The sequence below is a fragment of the Mytilus galloprovincialis genome, chromosome 4 (assembly GCF_965363235.1).
Source record: "Mytilus galloprovincialis chromosome 4, xbMytGall1.hap1.1, whole genome shotgun sequence".
In the NCBI taxonomy this organism is placed as follows: domain Eukaryota; kingdom Metazoa; phylum Mollusca; class Bivalvia; order Mytilida; family Mytilidae; genus Mytilus; species Mytilus galloprovincialis.
The window spans coordinates 92,381,943-92,401,665 of record NC_134841.1 but is presented as its reverse complement, the minus strand read 5'-3'; the positions used below and the strand labels follow the sequence as shown (position 1 = coordinate 92,401,665).

The 19,723-nt window shown below is 31.2% G+C and overlaps 1 protein-coding gene across 3 annotated transcripts; it reads left to right on the top strand.

The window, feature by feature from the left end:
- The first annotated feature begins 5,017 nt into the window (after positions 1-5,017).
- Positions 5,018-15,142, top strand: LOC143073395 (beta-1,4-galactosyltransferase 7-like). Of its 3 annotated transcripts, none has more exons than XM_076248911.1 (6): positions 5,018-5,082; positions 7,758-8,097; positions 9,005-9,230; positions 10,448-10,531; positions 11,109-11,213; positions 12,512-15,142. In XM_076248911.1, the coding sequence occupies exons 2-6, from the start codon at positions 7,784-7,786 to the stop codon at positions 12,719-12,721; spliced, it is 939 nt and encodes a 312-aa protein (XP_076105026.1). In that variant the 5' UTR covers positions 5,018-5,082; positions 7,758-7,783; the 3' UTR covers positions 12,722-15,142. The 3 variants fall into 3 exon arrangements, with proteins under 3 accessions (XP_076105026.1, XP_076105028.1, XP_076105027.1); XM_076248913.1 differs by lacking the exon at positions 5,018-5,082 and adding an exon at positions 5,995-6,015; XM_076248912.1 differs by lacking the exon at positions 5,018-5,082 and adding an exon at positions 6,146-6,255.
- The last annotated feature ends 4,581 nt before the right edge of the window (positions 15,143-19,723 follow it).

Here is a 19,723-nt window from a genome sequence, read left to right as displayed (position 1 = left end):
ATGTAAAAACAAATGAGTGAATCAATTTTAATACCAAAATTTGCAATCTTTATAAAGACTTGACATAACATTCTTTCCATCTTGTTAAAGCTCTCACATATACCATTCTTGCCAGATTTTTATAAAATTGACACAGGAAATCTGGTTTATATCTGCAATTTCTCAGAAAATTTAAAAAATCAATAATTTTACTAAAATTCAAGGTTGAAATTAGAAACAAATGTAGCGTTTGTACTAACAAACGTTGAACGACAAACTGTAGACACATTTTTAGGCTGTATATCCTCTACAGATGTAAAATACCAGTACATCTGAGGAATGTTGTCTCAAGTATATCCTCTACAGAAGTAAAATGCCAGTTTTTTTAGAGGAATGTTGTCTCTTGTATATCCTCTACAGAAATAACATGTCAGTATTTCTGAGAAATATTGTCTCGTGTATGTCCTCTTATAGAAGTAAAATACAAGTACATCTGAGGAATATTGTCTAGTGTTTATCCTCTACAGAAGTAAAATACCAGTATCTCTGGGGAATGTTTTCTCTTGTATATCCTCTATAGAAGTACAAAGTCAGTATATCTGAGGAATTTTGTAGCGTGTGTATCCTCTACAGAAGTAAAATGCCAGTATTTCTATATCTGAGTAAAGTTGTCATGTGTATATATCCTGTACAGAAGTAAAAGCCCTGTAGATGTAGATTTGTGTTAAGTATACATTACAGTGAAAATTGGAATTCAGTAGGATCAAGATTCCAACTACATTACAAGTAGGATCAGGAATGCAACTGCAGTAAGAGAAGGATCAGAAATTCAACTGCAGTTCAAGTAGGATCAAGAATCCAACTGCATTATACAAGTAGGATCAAGAATCCAACTGCATTATACAAGCAGGATCAAGAATCCAACTACAGTACAAGAAGGATCAGAAATTCAACTGCAGTACTAGTAGGATCTGGAATTCAACTGCAGTACAAGTAGGATCAAAGAATCTAACAACAGTACAAGTAGGATCAAGAATACAACTGCAGTCCAAGTAGGATCAAGAATCCAACTGCATTATACAAGTAGGATCAAGAATCCAACTACAGTACAAGTAGGATCAAGAATCCAACTACAGTACAAGTAGGATCAAGAATCCAACTGCATTATACGAGTAGGATCAAGAATCCGACTACAGTACAAGTAGGATCAAGAATCCAACTGCAGTACTAGTAGGATCAAGAATTCAACTGCAGTACAAGTAGGATCAAGAATCCGACTACAGTACATGTAGGATCAAGAATCCAATTGCAGTACAAGTAGGATCAAGAATCCAACTACATTACAAGTAGGATCTGGAATTCAACTGCAGTACAAGTAGGATCTGGAATTCAACTGCAGTACAAGTAGGATCAAAGAATCGAACTACAGTACAAGTAGGATCAAGAATACAACTGCAGTCCAAGTAGGATCAAGAATCCAACTGCATTATACAAGTAGGATCAAGAATCCAACTACAGTACAAGTAGGATCAAGAATCCAACTGCATTATACGAGTAGGATCAAGAATCCAACTACAGTACAAGTAGGATCAAGAATCCAACTGCAGTACTAGTAGGATCAAGAATTCAACTGCAGTTCAAGTAAGATCAAGAATCCGACTACAGTACATGTAGGATCAAGAATCCAATTGCAGTACAAGTAGGATCAAGAATCCAACTACAGTACAAGTAGGATCAAAGAATCCAACTACAGTACAAGTAGGAACAAGAATCCAACTACAGTGCAAGTAGGATCAATAATTCAGCTGAAGTACAAGTAGGATCAAGAATTCAACTACAGTACAAGTAGGATCAAGAATTCAACTACAGTACAAGTAGGATCAAAGAATCCAACTACAGTTCAAGAAGGATCAAGAATACAACTGCAGTACAAGTAGGATCAAGAATCCAACTGCATTATACAAGTAGGATCAAGAATCTAACTACAGTACAAGTGGGATCAAGAATCCAACTGCATTATACAAGTAGGATCAAGAATCCAACTACAGTACAAGTAGGATCAAGAATCCAACTGCATTATACAAGTAGGATCAACAATCCAACTACAGTACAAGTAGGATCAAGAATTCAACTATATTATACAAGTAGGATCAACAATCCAACTACAATACACGTAGGATCAAGAATCCAACTGCAGTACTAGTAGGATCAAGAATTCAACTGCAGTACAAGTAGGATCAAGAATCCGACTACAGTACATGTAGGATCAAGAATTCAACTGCAGTACAAGTAGGATCAAGAATCCGACTACAGTACATGTAGGATCAAGAATCTAACTGCAGTACAAGTAGGATCAAGAATCCGACTACAATACATGTAGGATCAAGAATCCAATTGCAGTACAAGTAGGATCAAGAATCCAACTGCAGTACAAGTAGGATCAAGAATCCAACTACAGTGCAAGTAGGATCAAGAATTCAGCTGAAGTACAAGTAGGATCAAGAATTCAACTACAGTACAAGTAGGATCAAGAATTCAACTACAGTACAAGTAGGATCAAAGAATCCAACTACAGTACAAGTAGGATCAATAATACAACTGCATTATACAAGTAGGATCAAGAATCCAACTACAGTACACGTAGGATCAAGAATCCAACTGCAGTACTAGTAGAATCAAGAATTCAACTGCAGTACAAGTAGGATCAAGAATCCAACTGCATTATACAAGTAGGATCAAGAATCCGACTACAGTACATGTAGGATCAAGAATCCAATTGCTGTACAAGTAGGATCAAGAATCCAACTGCATTATACAAGTAGGATCAAGAATTCAACTACAGTACATGTAGGATCAAGAATCCAACTGCAGTACAAGTAGGATCAAGAATCCGACTACAGTACATGTAGGATCAAGAATCCAATTGCTGTACAAGTAGGATCAAGAATCCAACTGCAGTACAAGTAGGATCAAGAATCCAACTATAGTACAAGTAGGATCAAGAATTTAACTACAGTACAAGTAGGATCAAAGAATCCAACTACAGTACAAGTAGGATCAAGAATCCAACTACAGTGCAAGTAGGATCAAGAATTCAGCTGAAGTACAAGTAGGATCAAGAATTCAACTACAGTACAAGTAGGATCAAGAATTCAGCTGAAGTACAAGTAGGATCAAGAATTCAACTACAGTATATACAAGTAGGATCAAAGAATCCAACTACAGTTCAAGAAGGATCAAGAATACAACTGCAGTACAAGTAGGATCAAGAATTTAACTACAGTACAAGTAGGATCAAAGAATCCAACTACAGTACAAGTAGGATCAAGAATCCAACTACAGTGCAAGTAGGATCAAGAATTCAGCTGAAGTACAAGTAGGATCAAGAATTCAACTACAGTACAAGTAGGATCAAGAATCCAACAGCATTATACAAGTAGGATCAAGAATCCAACTGCAGTACAAGTAGGATCAAGAATCCTCTTAGTGTAAATTGGAATTCCAATATCTACTAGTATAAATGATCATAAATGAGAATTTTGTTTTATACTTTAAAGAATAAAACACAGAACAGAATTCCAATATATACTACAACGAGTTACTTCTGGTAGGGGTGGTTACTTTTATCTTTAATTTTGTGTAGTAGGATCTGTACTATTACTAGCAATTAAAGTAAGTGTGATTGAGGAGTGTACTGGGTTTATTTATTTTTTGTTAATCTACTGATTCACTTGATATCTAACCACCAAATAGTATTCAAAACAAACTGAGCACTATAACGAACCAAGGTAACATTTTGGAGTTTAAACATATAAAAAGTGTATGCATTTACCATGTAGGTAGCTCCATAAAAGGGCCTTAAACCACATCTCCCTCTGAAAAGTGTAAAAAGAAAAAATGAAATATTCATTTTCGGTGTAAATATTGCAACTTACCAGATGTTATTGGGATTTCAGTTTGGTCTGGAAGGAATCTTGGATATAAAAAAAATCCAATGTGTAACAAATTTCTTTGATACAGTCAATTTCTTGTAACTCGTGAGAGAGTGTCTTGTATATTCATTCATTTTTCTACCGAACGTGCTGGGGAAGGTGTAAAATTGAGTGATATGTCGACAGGAACATTGACATACAGTTCCCAGATATTGGTAATGCTTGACATACATTTATGATAATTCATTTTCTTTAGTATAGGTTTTTTATGTAAAATTTTATATTTTTGCAATATTGAATCCCAAAAGGTCTTCCCAAAATATTGGTTTCTGATTATCAAATTTCTCTAGATTTCTCCAACCTTCGGATTTTGACACCCGTGAATGATGGAAATTAGTCGTACCTTTTTATAGAAAAATATCATCCAATTGCAGGTGCAACCGTGCAACACCCTAACTGATTTGTATTTTGCATGCAGTAGCAGTATCCAATACCATACTAGTAATTATAAATATAATATATGCCTTCTTGTTGATTCAAGATGATCTTTTCTAAGAAACTAATACCTGTGCACTTACTTAAAACTATACATATCAATAAAAAAGGAGCTGAATCTGCCATATTCAAACTTGTAAGATAGTCAAAGATAAACCGGAAAGGCCATATCACTTACTCTACCATAACGACACACAACAATCTATAAAATAAATGATAGATAACTATGGTATGTGTATTTCTCATTGTTGAAGGCCGTACGATTGCCTATTATTGCTTACATCGTCTTCATTTGATTTGTGTTGGATCGTTGTATCATCAGCAATCATACCACATCGTCTTATTTTTATAGAGATTGAGCAAAATAAATCTAATATAACCATATATATCCAGATAGTTAACATTCCCTGCTCCTGGTAGTTTAGTTGGATACGAAAGTATTTAGATGGATCTGAGTTTCATACTGAGTCTTTTACTGAACAATACAAAATTAGTTTGCCATGTCTTCAACATTGCAAGTCAGTTGTCTATCTACTTAATCAATACAAAAATTAATTGAACAATCTATATAATATAATATACATTTTATTGACACGTAGAAATTCACCATTAACACCTCTATATAAAATGTTGTTAGAAATTATTGTTTATCATAGTTTGCGACGTCTGTCTCCAGGTAAGCTGGTATTTATATTTCTTCTGTAATTCTTATGATTTATAGATATTCAACATTGCATATGAGCTAATATAACACTGTGGTATTTAATGTTTATTGCACTGGATTTTACTGAGTGTCTCGGTAGAAATAAATCTTTAAAATGAATGATTTTCTTAACAATGCATTATTTCGAAATAAAAGAATCAGAAATACTATTCGCTTTCAGTCATTTATACAAAGTCCACAATGATCATTACTGACTACAGAGGCGGTAGGGGTTGGGTTCCGACTTTTTTTTTAATTGAAAATCAATGCATTTGAATTTAAACTTATAGTTGGACCCCCTTTTAAAATAGCTGGATTCGCCCCTGGCCGGATTACTTCAAGCACAAAACATCAATATATTACACATATAAACATATTACTGGTCTGATAATGCTTCTTTTTGTTCGTTGTGTCAGAGGATTAGTGGGATAATCATACAAATCCTTGATTAACCTATTCTTAGATCAAAAAGTGTTTCACTGACCATTCCGAAATTTAGTTTTGTTTCATATAAAAACTTAACTTTTAAAACATTATCAAGAACTAATTTGTGTGGTCCTAATTTGATGAAATGTTCATGTTAAACTCATAAATGTCTGCAGTCCTTATGATTGTTTTAAAATATTTGTATGACATGTCATTATTAAACTGTGTAATAATTGTTTGTATACAAATATTGAAATTAGATGTCATTTTTTTCCTATCGGTATGTAGGACATGTAGGCTAGCCATATGATTTTGAGTGCAGAAATTCGTATTTGTGTTTAAATAGTGATGGTTATAAAAATATAAATCTTAAATATAATTCATCGAATTACAACCCCCTTTTTAATATTTCAGGAATTTCGGATTTTCGTGTTATTCCCGTAGCTGGTTTCTGTTTTATTGTTACAAAAGAAACTTCCGGTAATGTTGGCAATCTTCTTTTTTTTCACCAAACATTTTGTAATTGACCATGTCAACTGGTTAATAGATATCTGATATGAAACAAAACATTTGTCTGCGGATTTTGTACAATGCTTTGTTGATAAGATTGATGAATTCACAATTTTTATGTCACCAAGAATTATAATTATGGATTTAGTTTTACCAAATGTATTTTTTTCTAAGTATCCGAAAAATAGATTCTGTATAAAATAATGAAAGGTGAAACTTTTTAACTGGTCAAATCAGTGCTATGCTTATTGATCTGTAAGGAGCCAAATAGCTGAGTAGCAATTATCATTTTTTTACAACACAATGAACACACACAAGTGAAAAATAATGAACACACAAGTTTCAAATATAATGAACACACAACATGCACAAGTTAGTTTTAGTTACAACACAACAACATACAAGTTGCAACATAATGAACACACAAATTACAACTCAATAAAAACACATTACAACACAATGAACACACAAGTAAAAACACAATGAACAAACAAGTTACAACATAATGAAAAAAACAGTTACTTATAAAATGAACACACAAGTTTCTAATATAATGAACACACAAGTTACAACACAATGAACACACAAGTTTCTAATATAATGAACACACAAGTTACAACACAATGAACACACTTATTACAACACAATGAACACACCTATTAGAACACAATGAACACACTAGTTACAACACAATGAACACACTTATTACAACACAATGAACACACCTATTAGAACATAATGAACACACTAGTTACAACACAATGAGCTCACAAGTTACAATATATAATGAACACACAAGTTTAAACACAAAGAACATAAGTTACAACACAATGAGCTCACAAGTTACGATATAATGAACACACACTTTACAACACAATTATCACAATAGTTACAACACATTGAGCACAAGTACAACACAATGAGTACAAGTTACAACCCAATGAACACAAGTTACAACAAGACACACACTATCATGACTATGATCTTTACATGTTTGTCAGACCATGGAAGTATATACTATAAAACATTTCTATATGTGAACACAAGTCATTTATTGTGAGTTTAAAAACATTTTCATTTAAACAAATTTCTTAAACTGCATGCTACAAGGGATTGTATGAACAAAACACATTGTACATGTTATATAAGAACATATATGAACATCTGTTTTTATTCACTTTTGTGTACCAATCAATGAATTGCAAAAACAATTTCTGTTTCCAATATTGATAAAACTAAGAAATATTATTCAATTAAAAAATAAAATACATTTCTCGCTACATTGAAGACCTGTTGGTGACCCTCTGCTGTGGTTTTTTATTTGGTCGGGTTGTTGTCTCTTTGACACATTCCCCATTTCCATCCTCAATTTTACCAGTATTTTATATGAAAAATGAAAAGGGGAAAGGGTAAAAATTTACCATACTGATACACATTTGTATATGTTGTAAAGTTTTTATAATGAAGGTTTTCCCTGCTATTGATGTTGTTGGCATAATGTCTCATTGATGTTTACTCCAAAGCTCTTTCAATTCATAAAATCTATCATTAAGAAATCTTTAGTTTTTACAGATATTTAGTTTGTATAAAATAATATGGGATATGATTGGCAATGAGACAACTATCCACTGGAGACTAAATGATGCAGATGTTAACAACTATAGGCCTTGTATTTATATAGACCTGATGTACAATTGACTGTTACTTTTCAGATGTGCTAACAGATTGAGACCTATGTATGGCTAGAGGATGGTTAGTATTTCGCTCAACCCGATTCCTGGTACTAGGACTTTGTCTGTGTTCTATTATTATAATCTACCTGACTTCCTGTTCACTACAAGATGGCCAGCCCATAACACCGAAGGAATCCAATATTTCATGTCAGAAAGATCATGACAACAAATCATGGGGTCGTCACAAACTAGCAGTGCTAGTTCCTTTTAGGAACAGATTGGAAGAATTGTTAGAGTTTGCACCATACATACATCGTTATCTTAATCATCAGAAAATAAGACATGATATATATGTGATTAACCAGATAGATAAATATAGGTAATTAATTGAGGAACTATGTTATATAGTTAGCAAATTGGTCATTGATGAAAAGTAATAGAAAAAAGTCTCTTTTCTGATTCAGAGCATTTTGTTCTCTCAACAGTCTAAACACCAAATAGAACAAATGTATGAATATGACATTACAATCTATCTTATAGTACGTTTGCACTATATTTTTAGCTTTATATATATATTATATGAGTTTAAATGGTAAGAGTTAATAAATTTAAGTCAAGGCTTTGACATAAATGTAGAACTAATAATCAGTGTATTCTTTGGCATAAAAGAACACTTTGAATAATTATTTATGAACACAGGTTAATAACACTACATAGATAGGGATTGTGGTGCTGCCATATTATTTACACATACATAGTTTTATATGTAGTTGAATCATGCTATCATACTCAATCTGATTACAAGTTTACAGTTTGAATACAATTGTATATAGACATATTTAGATTTTAGAATACTATAATCAGAAAATGATTTCACTACAGTATTATGTCCACTATTTTGGCAGTAGGAATGGAAACGCAAACATTAAACTTCCGTGAATATTTCAAGAAAAGCTGATTCAAAGACTTAAGACTATCAATGAATATATTCTTATAGGATAACGTACAAGGACAATTTATAAAAAAAAACTTATGAGGACAGATCTATATCTCCAATTAGAACTTTATTTCTAAATGTAAGGCAGTGTTAAAATTTCCAGGTTTACAGAATAGAGAATGGAAATTTCCAGGCTATTTAACATGTTTAACTATTAAATGTGTAAGTTATCCTAAAAGTAATCATATAGTAAGAGACTTTCTTACATGCTCTTCAACCTTATTCAATATATAATGAGTAAGACAGATAAATAATGAACATTCCGTTATATGTTATATATGTATTTCAGATTTAATCGAGCTTCCCTGATAAATGTTGGCTTTCTAGAAAGTAATACAGATTGTGATTATATAGCCATGCATGATGTGGACCTGGTTCCTGTTACTAATGGGCTCCCATATACTTACCCTGTGGAGGGACCAGTCCATGTAGCATCACCAGAACTACATCCTATATACCATTATAAAAAGTTTGTGGGAGGCATTCTCTTGTTCAATAGATTTCATTTTATCAAGGTTAGTTTGTAGAATTATGTTGTCTAAAAAAACAGATATCATTAAGGCCCTATTCGGCTTGGCTCATTTATAATCTCCGTCTATCGGTTCTGTTTGTATGTCAGTTTGTCTGTCAGCACTTCTAAATTGTACCATAGGGTAGATTGCCTCAACATATTTAAAAAAAAAATATGCATAATGTTAATGCTTATAAAAAATGATTGTTTTTGTGCTTGTGGCATTTTGAAAAATTGGGGTAAAACCATAAAAAAAACTTAGTTTTTAATAAAAAAAAAATCTCAAATTTTGCAAAACATTTTTTTGAGCTAGAATTTAGAAGTTGACATGTTGGATATGGTATGCTATTTTCAAATTGTTTTGCATGATAATTTGGCATACCTGTCAACAGACCGATAATTTGAAGATGTTGCCTCTGAATTTACTAGCTCACCTGAGATAAGTTAATGTAAAATATAGTAATTTCCCATTGGGTAGAGTAGGCCAAATATTAATGTTGAGTTTCATACATTTTAATGGTTCGAAGTCTGAAGGAATAATATAACTGTATCATTAATACATGTATGTATTTAATTATAAAATAAACTGTACTTAAAAATTAATCATATTTCAATTAATGTTAAAACTAAGATAGCACCTCCCTCCTGCAAAGCTGACCTTGGATAATTTTATCTATTTATAACGCTTTTTATTCTTATGCTTTCAAATATTTTATATATTTTTTGCTTTTTAAAATATTGTTCCTCATGGTCATAAGGGTATGTTAGTTTAAACATATTTATTTATAGTGGATTGGGAAACAAGTTTTGCAACTTATATTAATCCCTTTCCACTTTGCGGGTGCGAGTGCTGCCTTGTAGCGGCATTAGCCTACTCTTTTTCGAAATCTACAAGGGTGTCTTTAACGTGCAAGAGATATGGCTCTCTCTTAACACGGGTCAGCCATTTATCCTCCCCTTCCGACGGACTATCATCGTTTCCTCAAGACCATACTCACAGATGGTGTCAAGGGAGAGCCGAAAATTGAGTTCCTGAAATTTTCATCCCAAACGGGAATCCAACCAGGAACCTTTGTGTAAGTAGTCCGATGCACTAACCACTACACCACGGCTCTCTAAGGGTATGTGATGAAGGTTAATTCAGAACCATACGTTGTGTGCATGGAAATCAAGTTATTCTTGTTTAAATATACATGTATATTGATTAACTGGTGATTTCAGATAAATGGAATGTCTAATAGATACTGGGGCTGGGGAAGAGAAGACGATGAACTGTTTGTTAGAATTAAAAAAGCTGGGTTAAATGTAAGTACTGCATGTGTTGTTTGAAATTACTTTTTTTGTCAGCTAAGAAAAAGGAACATATTCTGATATGATAATTTTGAAAGATTTATGCATTGGTGATAATTCATGAACAATTACAAGTGGGTTTTTTTCTTCAGAAAAAATCCAGTTCATTAAAATGGTGAAGCAATCTGCTTTTCAAATTTAAAAAAAATGATGTAACTGGTGACAAAATAGAGGTCAAGTTTGATATTGACTATTTTCAAGTTTACCAATCAGGAGTTATGTTCATTGCTGGATTGGAAAAATATAATGTTGTTTCCTTGGAATAATTCATGAGGCAATAAATAAATGCTTTTCAAATTTTAATTGGTTTTTGATTGTGACAAGAAGAGAGCCAATTTTGATGTTGATTTTCACTCAAATTCAGGAATTTTGGTCCTTGATAGATTGGAAAATGAACTTTATGTTGTAACCCTGCAATAATTCATATTGTTTCCTCTAGAGTGGATTGTTGTTTCTTCACAATCATACAGCTTCTCTTTACTTATATATCATGGGTTGTAATAATGGATGACTTTTGTTTTGTCTGTTGAAGGTTACACGACCTCAAGGGATAACAACTGGATACAAGACATTTAAACATATCCACAACAAAATCAAAAGACCAAGAGATAACAAAAGATACTTTAATCAAACAATAGTAAGTTGACTCTATCTCACGTATTTGTTCCCTTTTCATGTAAGCTGTAAACAGCATATTATAACTCTGTCCCTTTGCCCTTTAATCTCTACTAAAACACTGATTAAAATCAGAGAATTTTGTACACTAGGTGTCAGGAGTGTTAATTGTTACCCTTGTCTGTCCAGTCTGTACATCCCCAAAATTGTTATAAATTGTAATAAGGCTTATTACCACAAAACACAGATCAAGTTTGAAATTGACTGTTACTGACCAGGAGTTATGCCCCTTTATAAAAAAACATAAAAAATTACTGAATTTCTCGCTTCTGTTCTTCAACTTTAGTTTGTGTTAACCAACTGTTATAAAACTTACAAAAAATTATTATCACCACAAAACACAGAACAAGTTTGAAATTGTGTGGCATCACTTTTACCATTCTTGAGTTATGACCCTTTATAAGTGAAAAAATGTGTTCTATCCATTCTCTAAGTTTAGTTAATCTCAACGAAATGTTTTGAAACTTAAACACAATGCTTTTTATAAAAAAAACAACATCTTAACAAACTGAATCCTACATCTGTATGTGGAGGTTGACTCAAGCATATTCACAAGTTTCTGTGACCAATAGACACATTCTCAATTTATTTTGATATGAACTAACAGCATTATGCTAGGCAAACAAAACATAGGTAAATAAATGTTAATTGGAACTATTTTAAAAATGAGACATTTTTTTTTTATAAAAGGGATATTAGCTTTGAGAAATTAAAAAAAACCTAATTTTGTTCAATCATTTATTAAAGTGAAATAGTGAAATAATAATTTGCTTATAGCAGTAACTTTGGTTCAATTTTGTCAAAATAAACTTTGAAACATTGATTATTTTTTTACTTTCTAGTTAATAATCCACCCTCATTGAATCTGTATTCATGTGACCTTCAATTAAACCTTTGAGCTAGAGATGGGTTATGTATATATATATTTTGTATACCTTATTCAATTAAAATTGTGAAACTTTACACCCGTGAAAATAACCCGCCATACGGTATGTTACAAATAGAATTTGAAAATTTGAGTGGTATCAGTATTCAGTAAACATAAATTTGACATCTAATGCCCTTTTAAAAGAGAATAATTTACACTTATGAATATTTCTTTATTTCAATAGTTATTTAAACATAAATTTGACATTTAATGCCCCTTTAAAAGAGAATAATTTACACTTTATGAATATTTTTTTATTTCAATATTTATTTATACGTTGCTGACACAAAGTAAAATAGAAATTACAAATAATACTATTTATTATTTTGTAGCTAACAGGTCGCCTTGACAAAGAGACAGGTGTTACTAACGTTCGATACAAGATAGACAGTAAAACTAAGATGGTGATAGAGGGAGCACCTGTCACCTTTCTCAACGTTCAATTAGAATGTAACACAGTATTAACACCTTGGTGTCTGAAACCTGAAGATCAATTAGAACTCAGGAAGAAACTTGGTTTACCAATGCCAAAGTTCAAGTGAAATTCATGGACAGTAGAAATTATTTTAATAGAAGAAGTTGAAATTTAGGAAAAAATTGAAATCCTGTTTATTCTTTCAGGTGTTCATTAAAATCCACTTGACTATGAATTGAAATCTTAAAAGTTTGAATATGTTTTTCAAATTTCAGTTTTTATAATTATTTATTTTATTATTAAGGCTGTTGTTATATTTTAAAGAATTGACATGTTGTCCTTATTTTAGAGGATCACATATTTAAAATTTGGTGCAATAGATTTTACATAATTGACCATTTGCAATCAAAAGTAATTTGAACAAGAACTAGGCAGGTCATTATTCCATTTGGTACAATCAATGTGGGCATTGTTATTTACAGTTTCAGAAAATAGTGCATCCTGGGTTATATTTAAAAATATATATAATCAAAGCATTGTTATTTATTTAGAAATATTCTACAAATGAATTAAGAACAATGAAATTACCCATAATCCTTCACATTCTGAAATGTTGTTTTGTTATTACTTATATATGTGTTCTTATTTTGTGATATTATTTATAAGTAACAAATCTTGTTTATATTTATATAATTGGTGATGTTAATGAAAATATTGATTTTGAGCTTTAAATGTTTTCAAGAATACTTCCATTTTGAGTTTTAAATGTTTTCAAGAATACTTCCATTTTGAGCCGACTCAACATGGATGTTATTTTAAATCTGTTATATGACCACAAAGTTGTCAGTGTTATGTTTGTATGGGGCTGTCATAGTTATTACTGGCATTTCTTTCTTCTTGTTTTCTTTTTAAGATACATAGTTTCAGTTAACCTATCACTTCCCCGAATATTAAGATAAATATTTCAACAGAGGGATCCATTTGAACTAAAATTTACCCTCCATCTAAAAAAAAATCTAACAATGTTATAAATGATTTTGATAAAGGAATAATTTTCTTCAGATTCAATACTTTTTTTAAAAATTTTGTATAAAAAAACTTAATAAGTATTATTAGCAGCTGCTATCAATAATTAATGGTTAGCAGATAGGGAAAAAAATATCTGATTACCAAAAAAGCGTTTAGTACCAGAAATTGGTCTCTCTTTTTAAACTTCTCACTCATAATCAACTGACTACTTCAGATTCTATAATATATAACATATCTATCATGATGTTTCAGGAATAATTTGACTGCCAAAGACCAATTATAATACAATGCAGTGACTTGTAGTCAGTTATTTACATGTGAATCATTAAAGCATTTAGATTTAGCAATCATCTGTGTAATTCAAATCATACCAAAAATTCAGCATTTTGAAAATATTGTCATATAATTTGTTATGTACAGCTGTTATTCTCAAAATTTTGAAAATGATATTCATTGTATTGACATTTTTTTTGTTAGGTGGTTATTATATTGTCATAAACTCATAATCTCCATTTAATCATTGAAAGGGTCATAGTGGTCAAATCTCAAAACCTCCAAAGGGGTAAATATTCATAACAAATTTGTTAATATTCCTGCAAAGTGGAAAAGGATTAATATAAGTTGCAAAACTTGTTTCTCAATCCACTATAAATAAATATGTTTAAATTAACAAATTTGTTTTTGAGGAGATTAACCAAACTTACATGCTGTAGCATCCTTTTCTGTGCCATTTTATAGACTGTTATTACTGTTATTTGTAATAACAACATTAACACTAGTTTCATATTTCATACATGTATTAATGTAAAAATTTAGTTCCATTTTGGTTGTAGGTACATAAAAGCAGTGATTTATCCACTTTTACCCACTTTAAGAAGGTTCATTGTAATAGAAAGGCTGTGTTTTGTTGGCAATTATTTAAGTAGAAAATAAATATCCTTTCAAAATCTGTAATTTCTGACTGGTAAAACATGGTTAGCTTTAGATAATTATATAAAAATAGAAAATATTTTGATTAATCATACAACACTCTTCAAGAAATATTTACCTGCAAAAAAATTCTATTCAGCCATTTCAGTCCATGTGCACTAATTATATATATAAGCTGTACGAAATCAAAAACTTTTGAACAATCTGGACAAACTTAACTGAAATGGTTTTTTTTCTGTTTTCTTATATTCTAAAAAGAATGAAAATTTCTAAAATGACAGAAAAAACTGAAAGGTAATAACCTGAATGTATAAAGCTTGTGATCAATAGCTCAGTACTAATTGATTAATAGTAGAACATGGGTATTTCTGGTAAATGAACTCCTTTTCTTTCAAAATTTTAGTATGAAGTAGTTTTAGCACTTCACTGTTTCATAATTATTCGTGGTTCAGTTTTGATATGATACTTATTAATATGCCAATGCTAGTCATCAAAAGTTATTGACTGTTAATAGTGCACTTATAAAAGCATAATTTTGTAATATTTTGTACATAAAATATTTATGTCATAATAAAAGTAATATCTATAACTTAGTTTAACTTTTCTATTCATTGCCAATTTCTAACATGGATAACTTAACAAAAACATACTGGCGATGACAAATTAAAATTTCAAATGCAAGATATACAATATGTAAGTCACATGTCTTATTATTTATTAAATATGTAATCATTAAAAAGTGGAGGGGGGATTGTGATCACAATTTTAATCTCATCTGAACCATATTAGTTTAACATATATCATTAATAGTATCTTATTTAACTTTCTATATAAAAGAAAAAGATTTGGTATGATTGCCAATGAGACAGCTTTACACCAGAGACCAAATCACATAGATATGAGCACTTATAGGTCAATGTATGGCCATCAAACATAAGCAAAACCCAAATCATATAAGCTATAAAAGACCTGGCTCGAACTTTTGTTAAAATAGAAAACAAACGTCCTGGTAAGATTACAAAATAATAAAAGAATAAAATGCTTCGCCGAGGGCAGCCTGATAAGACTAGAGTTGGAACCATGAACAGTTGGGGCAAGTTTGGACAAGTGTGATACAGTCTGAATTTGGATTGCAGACATGTGACAGAGTTGTCAAGCCACAACTGGAGATTTGGAAATTTTCAGCTGGAGTTTAGGCCTCATAAATGGAGATTTTTTATCAACATTTTTATCGTCGTACGCAATGTTGGTGTTTTTTTATGTTTAAACTGCAAATTTTCCTTATTATACCCCACGCATCAAAGTTGCGGAGGGTAAAATGTTTTTGACCCGTCCGTCAGTCCGTCCGTCAGTCCTGTTTCTTGTCATCGCAACTCCTCTCAAACCACACAACAGAATTTCACGAAACCTTTTCAGATAATAAGGACATTCTATGTAGTTGTGCATATCGACGGTAAAATTGCGATTGAATTTTTTTTCTAGGAGTTACGCCCCTTTGAACTTATTTACTTTTTGAACTTATTTACTTTAATGTACTACTGCAACAGTTTGTCATCGCAACTCCTCTCAAACCACACAACAGAAATTCACGAAACCTTTTCAGATAATAAGGACATACTATGTAGTTGTGCATATCGACAATAAATTGCGATTCAATTTTTTTTCTAGGAGTTACGCCCCTTTGAACTTATTTACTTTAATGCACTACTGCAACAGTTTGTCATCGCAACTCCTCTCAAACCACACAACAGAACTTCATGAAACTTTGTAGATAATAAGGACATACTATGTAGATGTGCATATCAACAGGAAATTACGGTTCAATTTTTTTTCTAGGAGTTATGCCCCTTTGAACTTATTTGCTTCAATGTACTTCTGCAACATGGGTCATTATAAAAAAAAGTGCAAGTTTCGACTAGGTAATGTTTTGAAAAATGATGTCATTGTTATAAATATTTGAATGTGGCCCTCTATTCAATAGTATGGTAGCAACTATATTCAGAAGTATGCAATGGGGAAAATGATGAGTTCCTTCAATTTTAACAATTTTAGGTCATCCTTTGATAGAATTGTGTCAATGGTGTTACCAATTTAAAACATACATTTAGGTACTAAATATTATTGTTAAACATCAAACAACTGTTCCAATTTGTTGTTTAGGTTTACAACTTTTTATTATTATATTGACATTATTCGTATAGCTGTGCATTCTATTCAAACATAAATTTCAGAATACATTGTCGTAAAAAGTTGGCTGTTCTAATTATGACCGTTGTAAATACTAAAAAATACACTTAAACTGAATACATGTAAAATGTAGAACATTAAATGATAATAATATACCTAATCCTTCATATACGACCTAAAAACACTTTCATTTATGAATAAAAATTTAAAAAATGTCGCATTTTTATATAGTAACACCACTGACCCTTCAGTAACTCCAATGACACAAAAGTATCACCATTGACATCACATTTCAAATTTTACTTTCATTAAGTACTGAACACAAAGCCAAGAACACTGAGTAAAAGAAAAAGATGAAAAAATACTTCTTAGGCTAAAAAATCTCAAATTATATAACATAACATCCATTACTAAAAATGTCAATAGTGTTACTAAATAGTGTCATTGGTGTTACCAGCATACATCAGTTTGTGAAAACTTTGTATATGTAATACATGATATTGTTAAAACATTGTTAAATAAGTATTGCTTTTCGTAAATAATATGATGTTTCGCTTGTTAAACATGAAAGAAACACAAAACAATGCTGATTGTCATGATATATTCAGTGGTGTTACTATTATAACTGGTCAATGGTGTTATTTTATCAAAATGGTCTCACCATTGACAGTAACACCAATTATTTAAGGTGTATTTTAAGATTCAATTACGAAATAAGTTCTCCATTCCCCTATTCTGTATGTTGTCTACTGGTGCATGTTTCTATAATCAATATATTTCATAATTCAAAGTTAAGGAAACGTTTTCAAAAAAATGATTTTTACAAGGGTACACCATGGACACTATTTTCATTTATGATATACAGCCCGTAACAGAGAAGTGATCGAATTGATGTTTCTTTACCGTCAAAATTAGCTACATTATCGACAAACTTAATTGAGAATTGACCGAACTATTGGTACTTTAACGTTAAAAAGATTGAATGCTGACCAATTTTCATGTGTCGATAATCAAGTTTAATACCGATAATATTGAAAATAATTCTAATAATATGAAACAAAATATGTCCATGCACAATTTCGATTGGGCGAAAAGTAGTCATTTCTTCAAAGTCAGAACAGAAAAAAAAAGATTTATGGAAGGACGTATTGATAGTATTATTTCCTTTACAATTTTACCCAAAACTAAAAGAAATATACTGATAAACAATTAAAAAGGTGTTTGATAGGAATGAAATCCTTTATTTTTTCGGACTACAATTTGTACCGTATGTGTGATGGATTTGAATTCAACCAATAACTTTGAAATGTTTTCTCCTATGTATACACAAAAGGGAGGACTGGTATTTGTACTTCTGTTAGAATATGTCTTCGTCCGTTTCACATGCCAAACTTACAGTTTAAACGGGAAAATTTTGTTGAGAATTTTTTTTAATATGACAAAATAACGAGCAAAACTATTTCTTGCAATGGCACACACAGAGAACATTTTTTTTTAGTAAAAATCAGTAAAAAAAATGTTCTCCAAAATATACCATGGCCAGGACCTGACAGTTTTTAGCAGTGTACAAATGAAAATCGTCCGGAAAACTGCGCTTGCTGTCATTTTGAGGGATCATGCAACATTTCACCTATTACCCATAAACAACATAGGTTCTCAATTACTAAAAAAAGTTCTAAAAGATAATTTCAAATCAGAGTAAACATATTAACTTCCCTTATATCCAGTCGAATTTGTCTATAGGTTACACAAAGCTGGTTCTTAAAACGTTTGTATCAGGGAAAACATTTTTCTTTGACTTTTAAAACATGATGGGGATTTCCTAACCATTCACATATAATATTCCGTATTTCTGATTTTTTGTTCGATAACGTAAATTATACGACTTTTTTTTATGACTACGTGAACTTGTGCCATTTATTTTTGCTGGTCTTTAGGAAGACAATTTACAATATTGTGCAGTGAACGGAGGCACTTATACATAACCTTATAATTCTGTTTGGAAACACAAATAAATTCCCAATATATAAATATACATATATGAATATACGTGTATTATATGTCGTGTACATGATTGGATTTTGTAGATATAACTACCGCACAGAAAAAGTATCATGGATTTCGAGGCTTTCATATTCAAGGTTTTGAATTCTACCCTTGTTGAAAACCTGTGGAGACCTCTACAGTTCCTTAAAACATCAATTATTTTTTTTGTAAATTGAGTGCCGTCTCCCTGAACATGCTAACACTTAAGTCATATCTTTTCATTTTCATATTTTTTCCCCTGTTTGTCTCTGTTGTCTTGATTGTTTTAACGATTAGTGGTATCTAACAATATTTATGAAAACTTTCTGAGAATTATGAATATTTCTTCTCTGTCAGATATGGATCATTACCAATGATAAAATGAAATGCCGTACATCACATCTTATAGAGGTTTAAATTTCAAATATTCGTCAATAACTTAAGATATAGAGCAATTTTGTCTTCAACATTTCAAATGTTAAAGGGTACATTTGTATTTTTTACTTCGATTTGAAGGAAATTTATTTCAGTTTTTTCTGTGACAAAGTACAAGCATGTCGGTATTGCAACAATGTATGATTGACATAATCCCGGGGACATAATAAACAGATAGGTATCATAAAAAGAAAAGATATGGGGTATTCTATATCAGACGAAAGAAAAACTATTACAGTGTTGAATCCCATAAATATTCACAGTGCAAGCAGTATATAATATCTACATTGAGCAAATCGAAATAAGTTTGTCGATAACGTATCTTATTCTGACGGTAAGGAAACGCGAATTCGATCACTACTCTGTTACGGGCTGTAGCTTTTACTTACTTTTACGATTTTTTCACTTAATTGTCAACATAATTGTTTGTTTTGTTTTGCATAACATGCTTACAGGTAATATTGCTAAGGGAGAAACTGTTGTAAATGCCCAAATCTTGCGAAAGATAACTCTTATCCTACTG

Excerpts from the sequence above, each read along its gene's own strand:
- LOC143073395 (XM_076248911.1), top strand. The coding sequence starts at position 7,784 with ATGGCTAGAGGATGGTTAGTATTTCGCTCAACCCGATTCCTGGTACTA. Across the intron at positions 9,231-10,447 it reads ATAGATTTCATTTTATCAAG|ATAAATGGAATGTCTAATAG; the intron begins GTTAGTTTGTAG and ends TGGTGATTTCAG. Across the intron at positions 11,214-12,511 it reads GATACTTTAATCAAACAATA|CTAACAGGTCGCCTTGACAA; the intron begins GTAAGTTGACTC and ends ATTATTTTGTAG.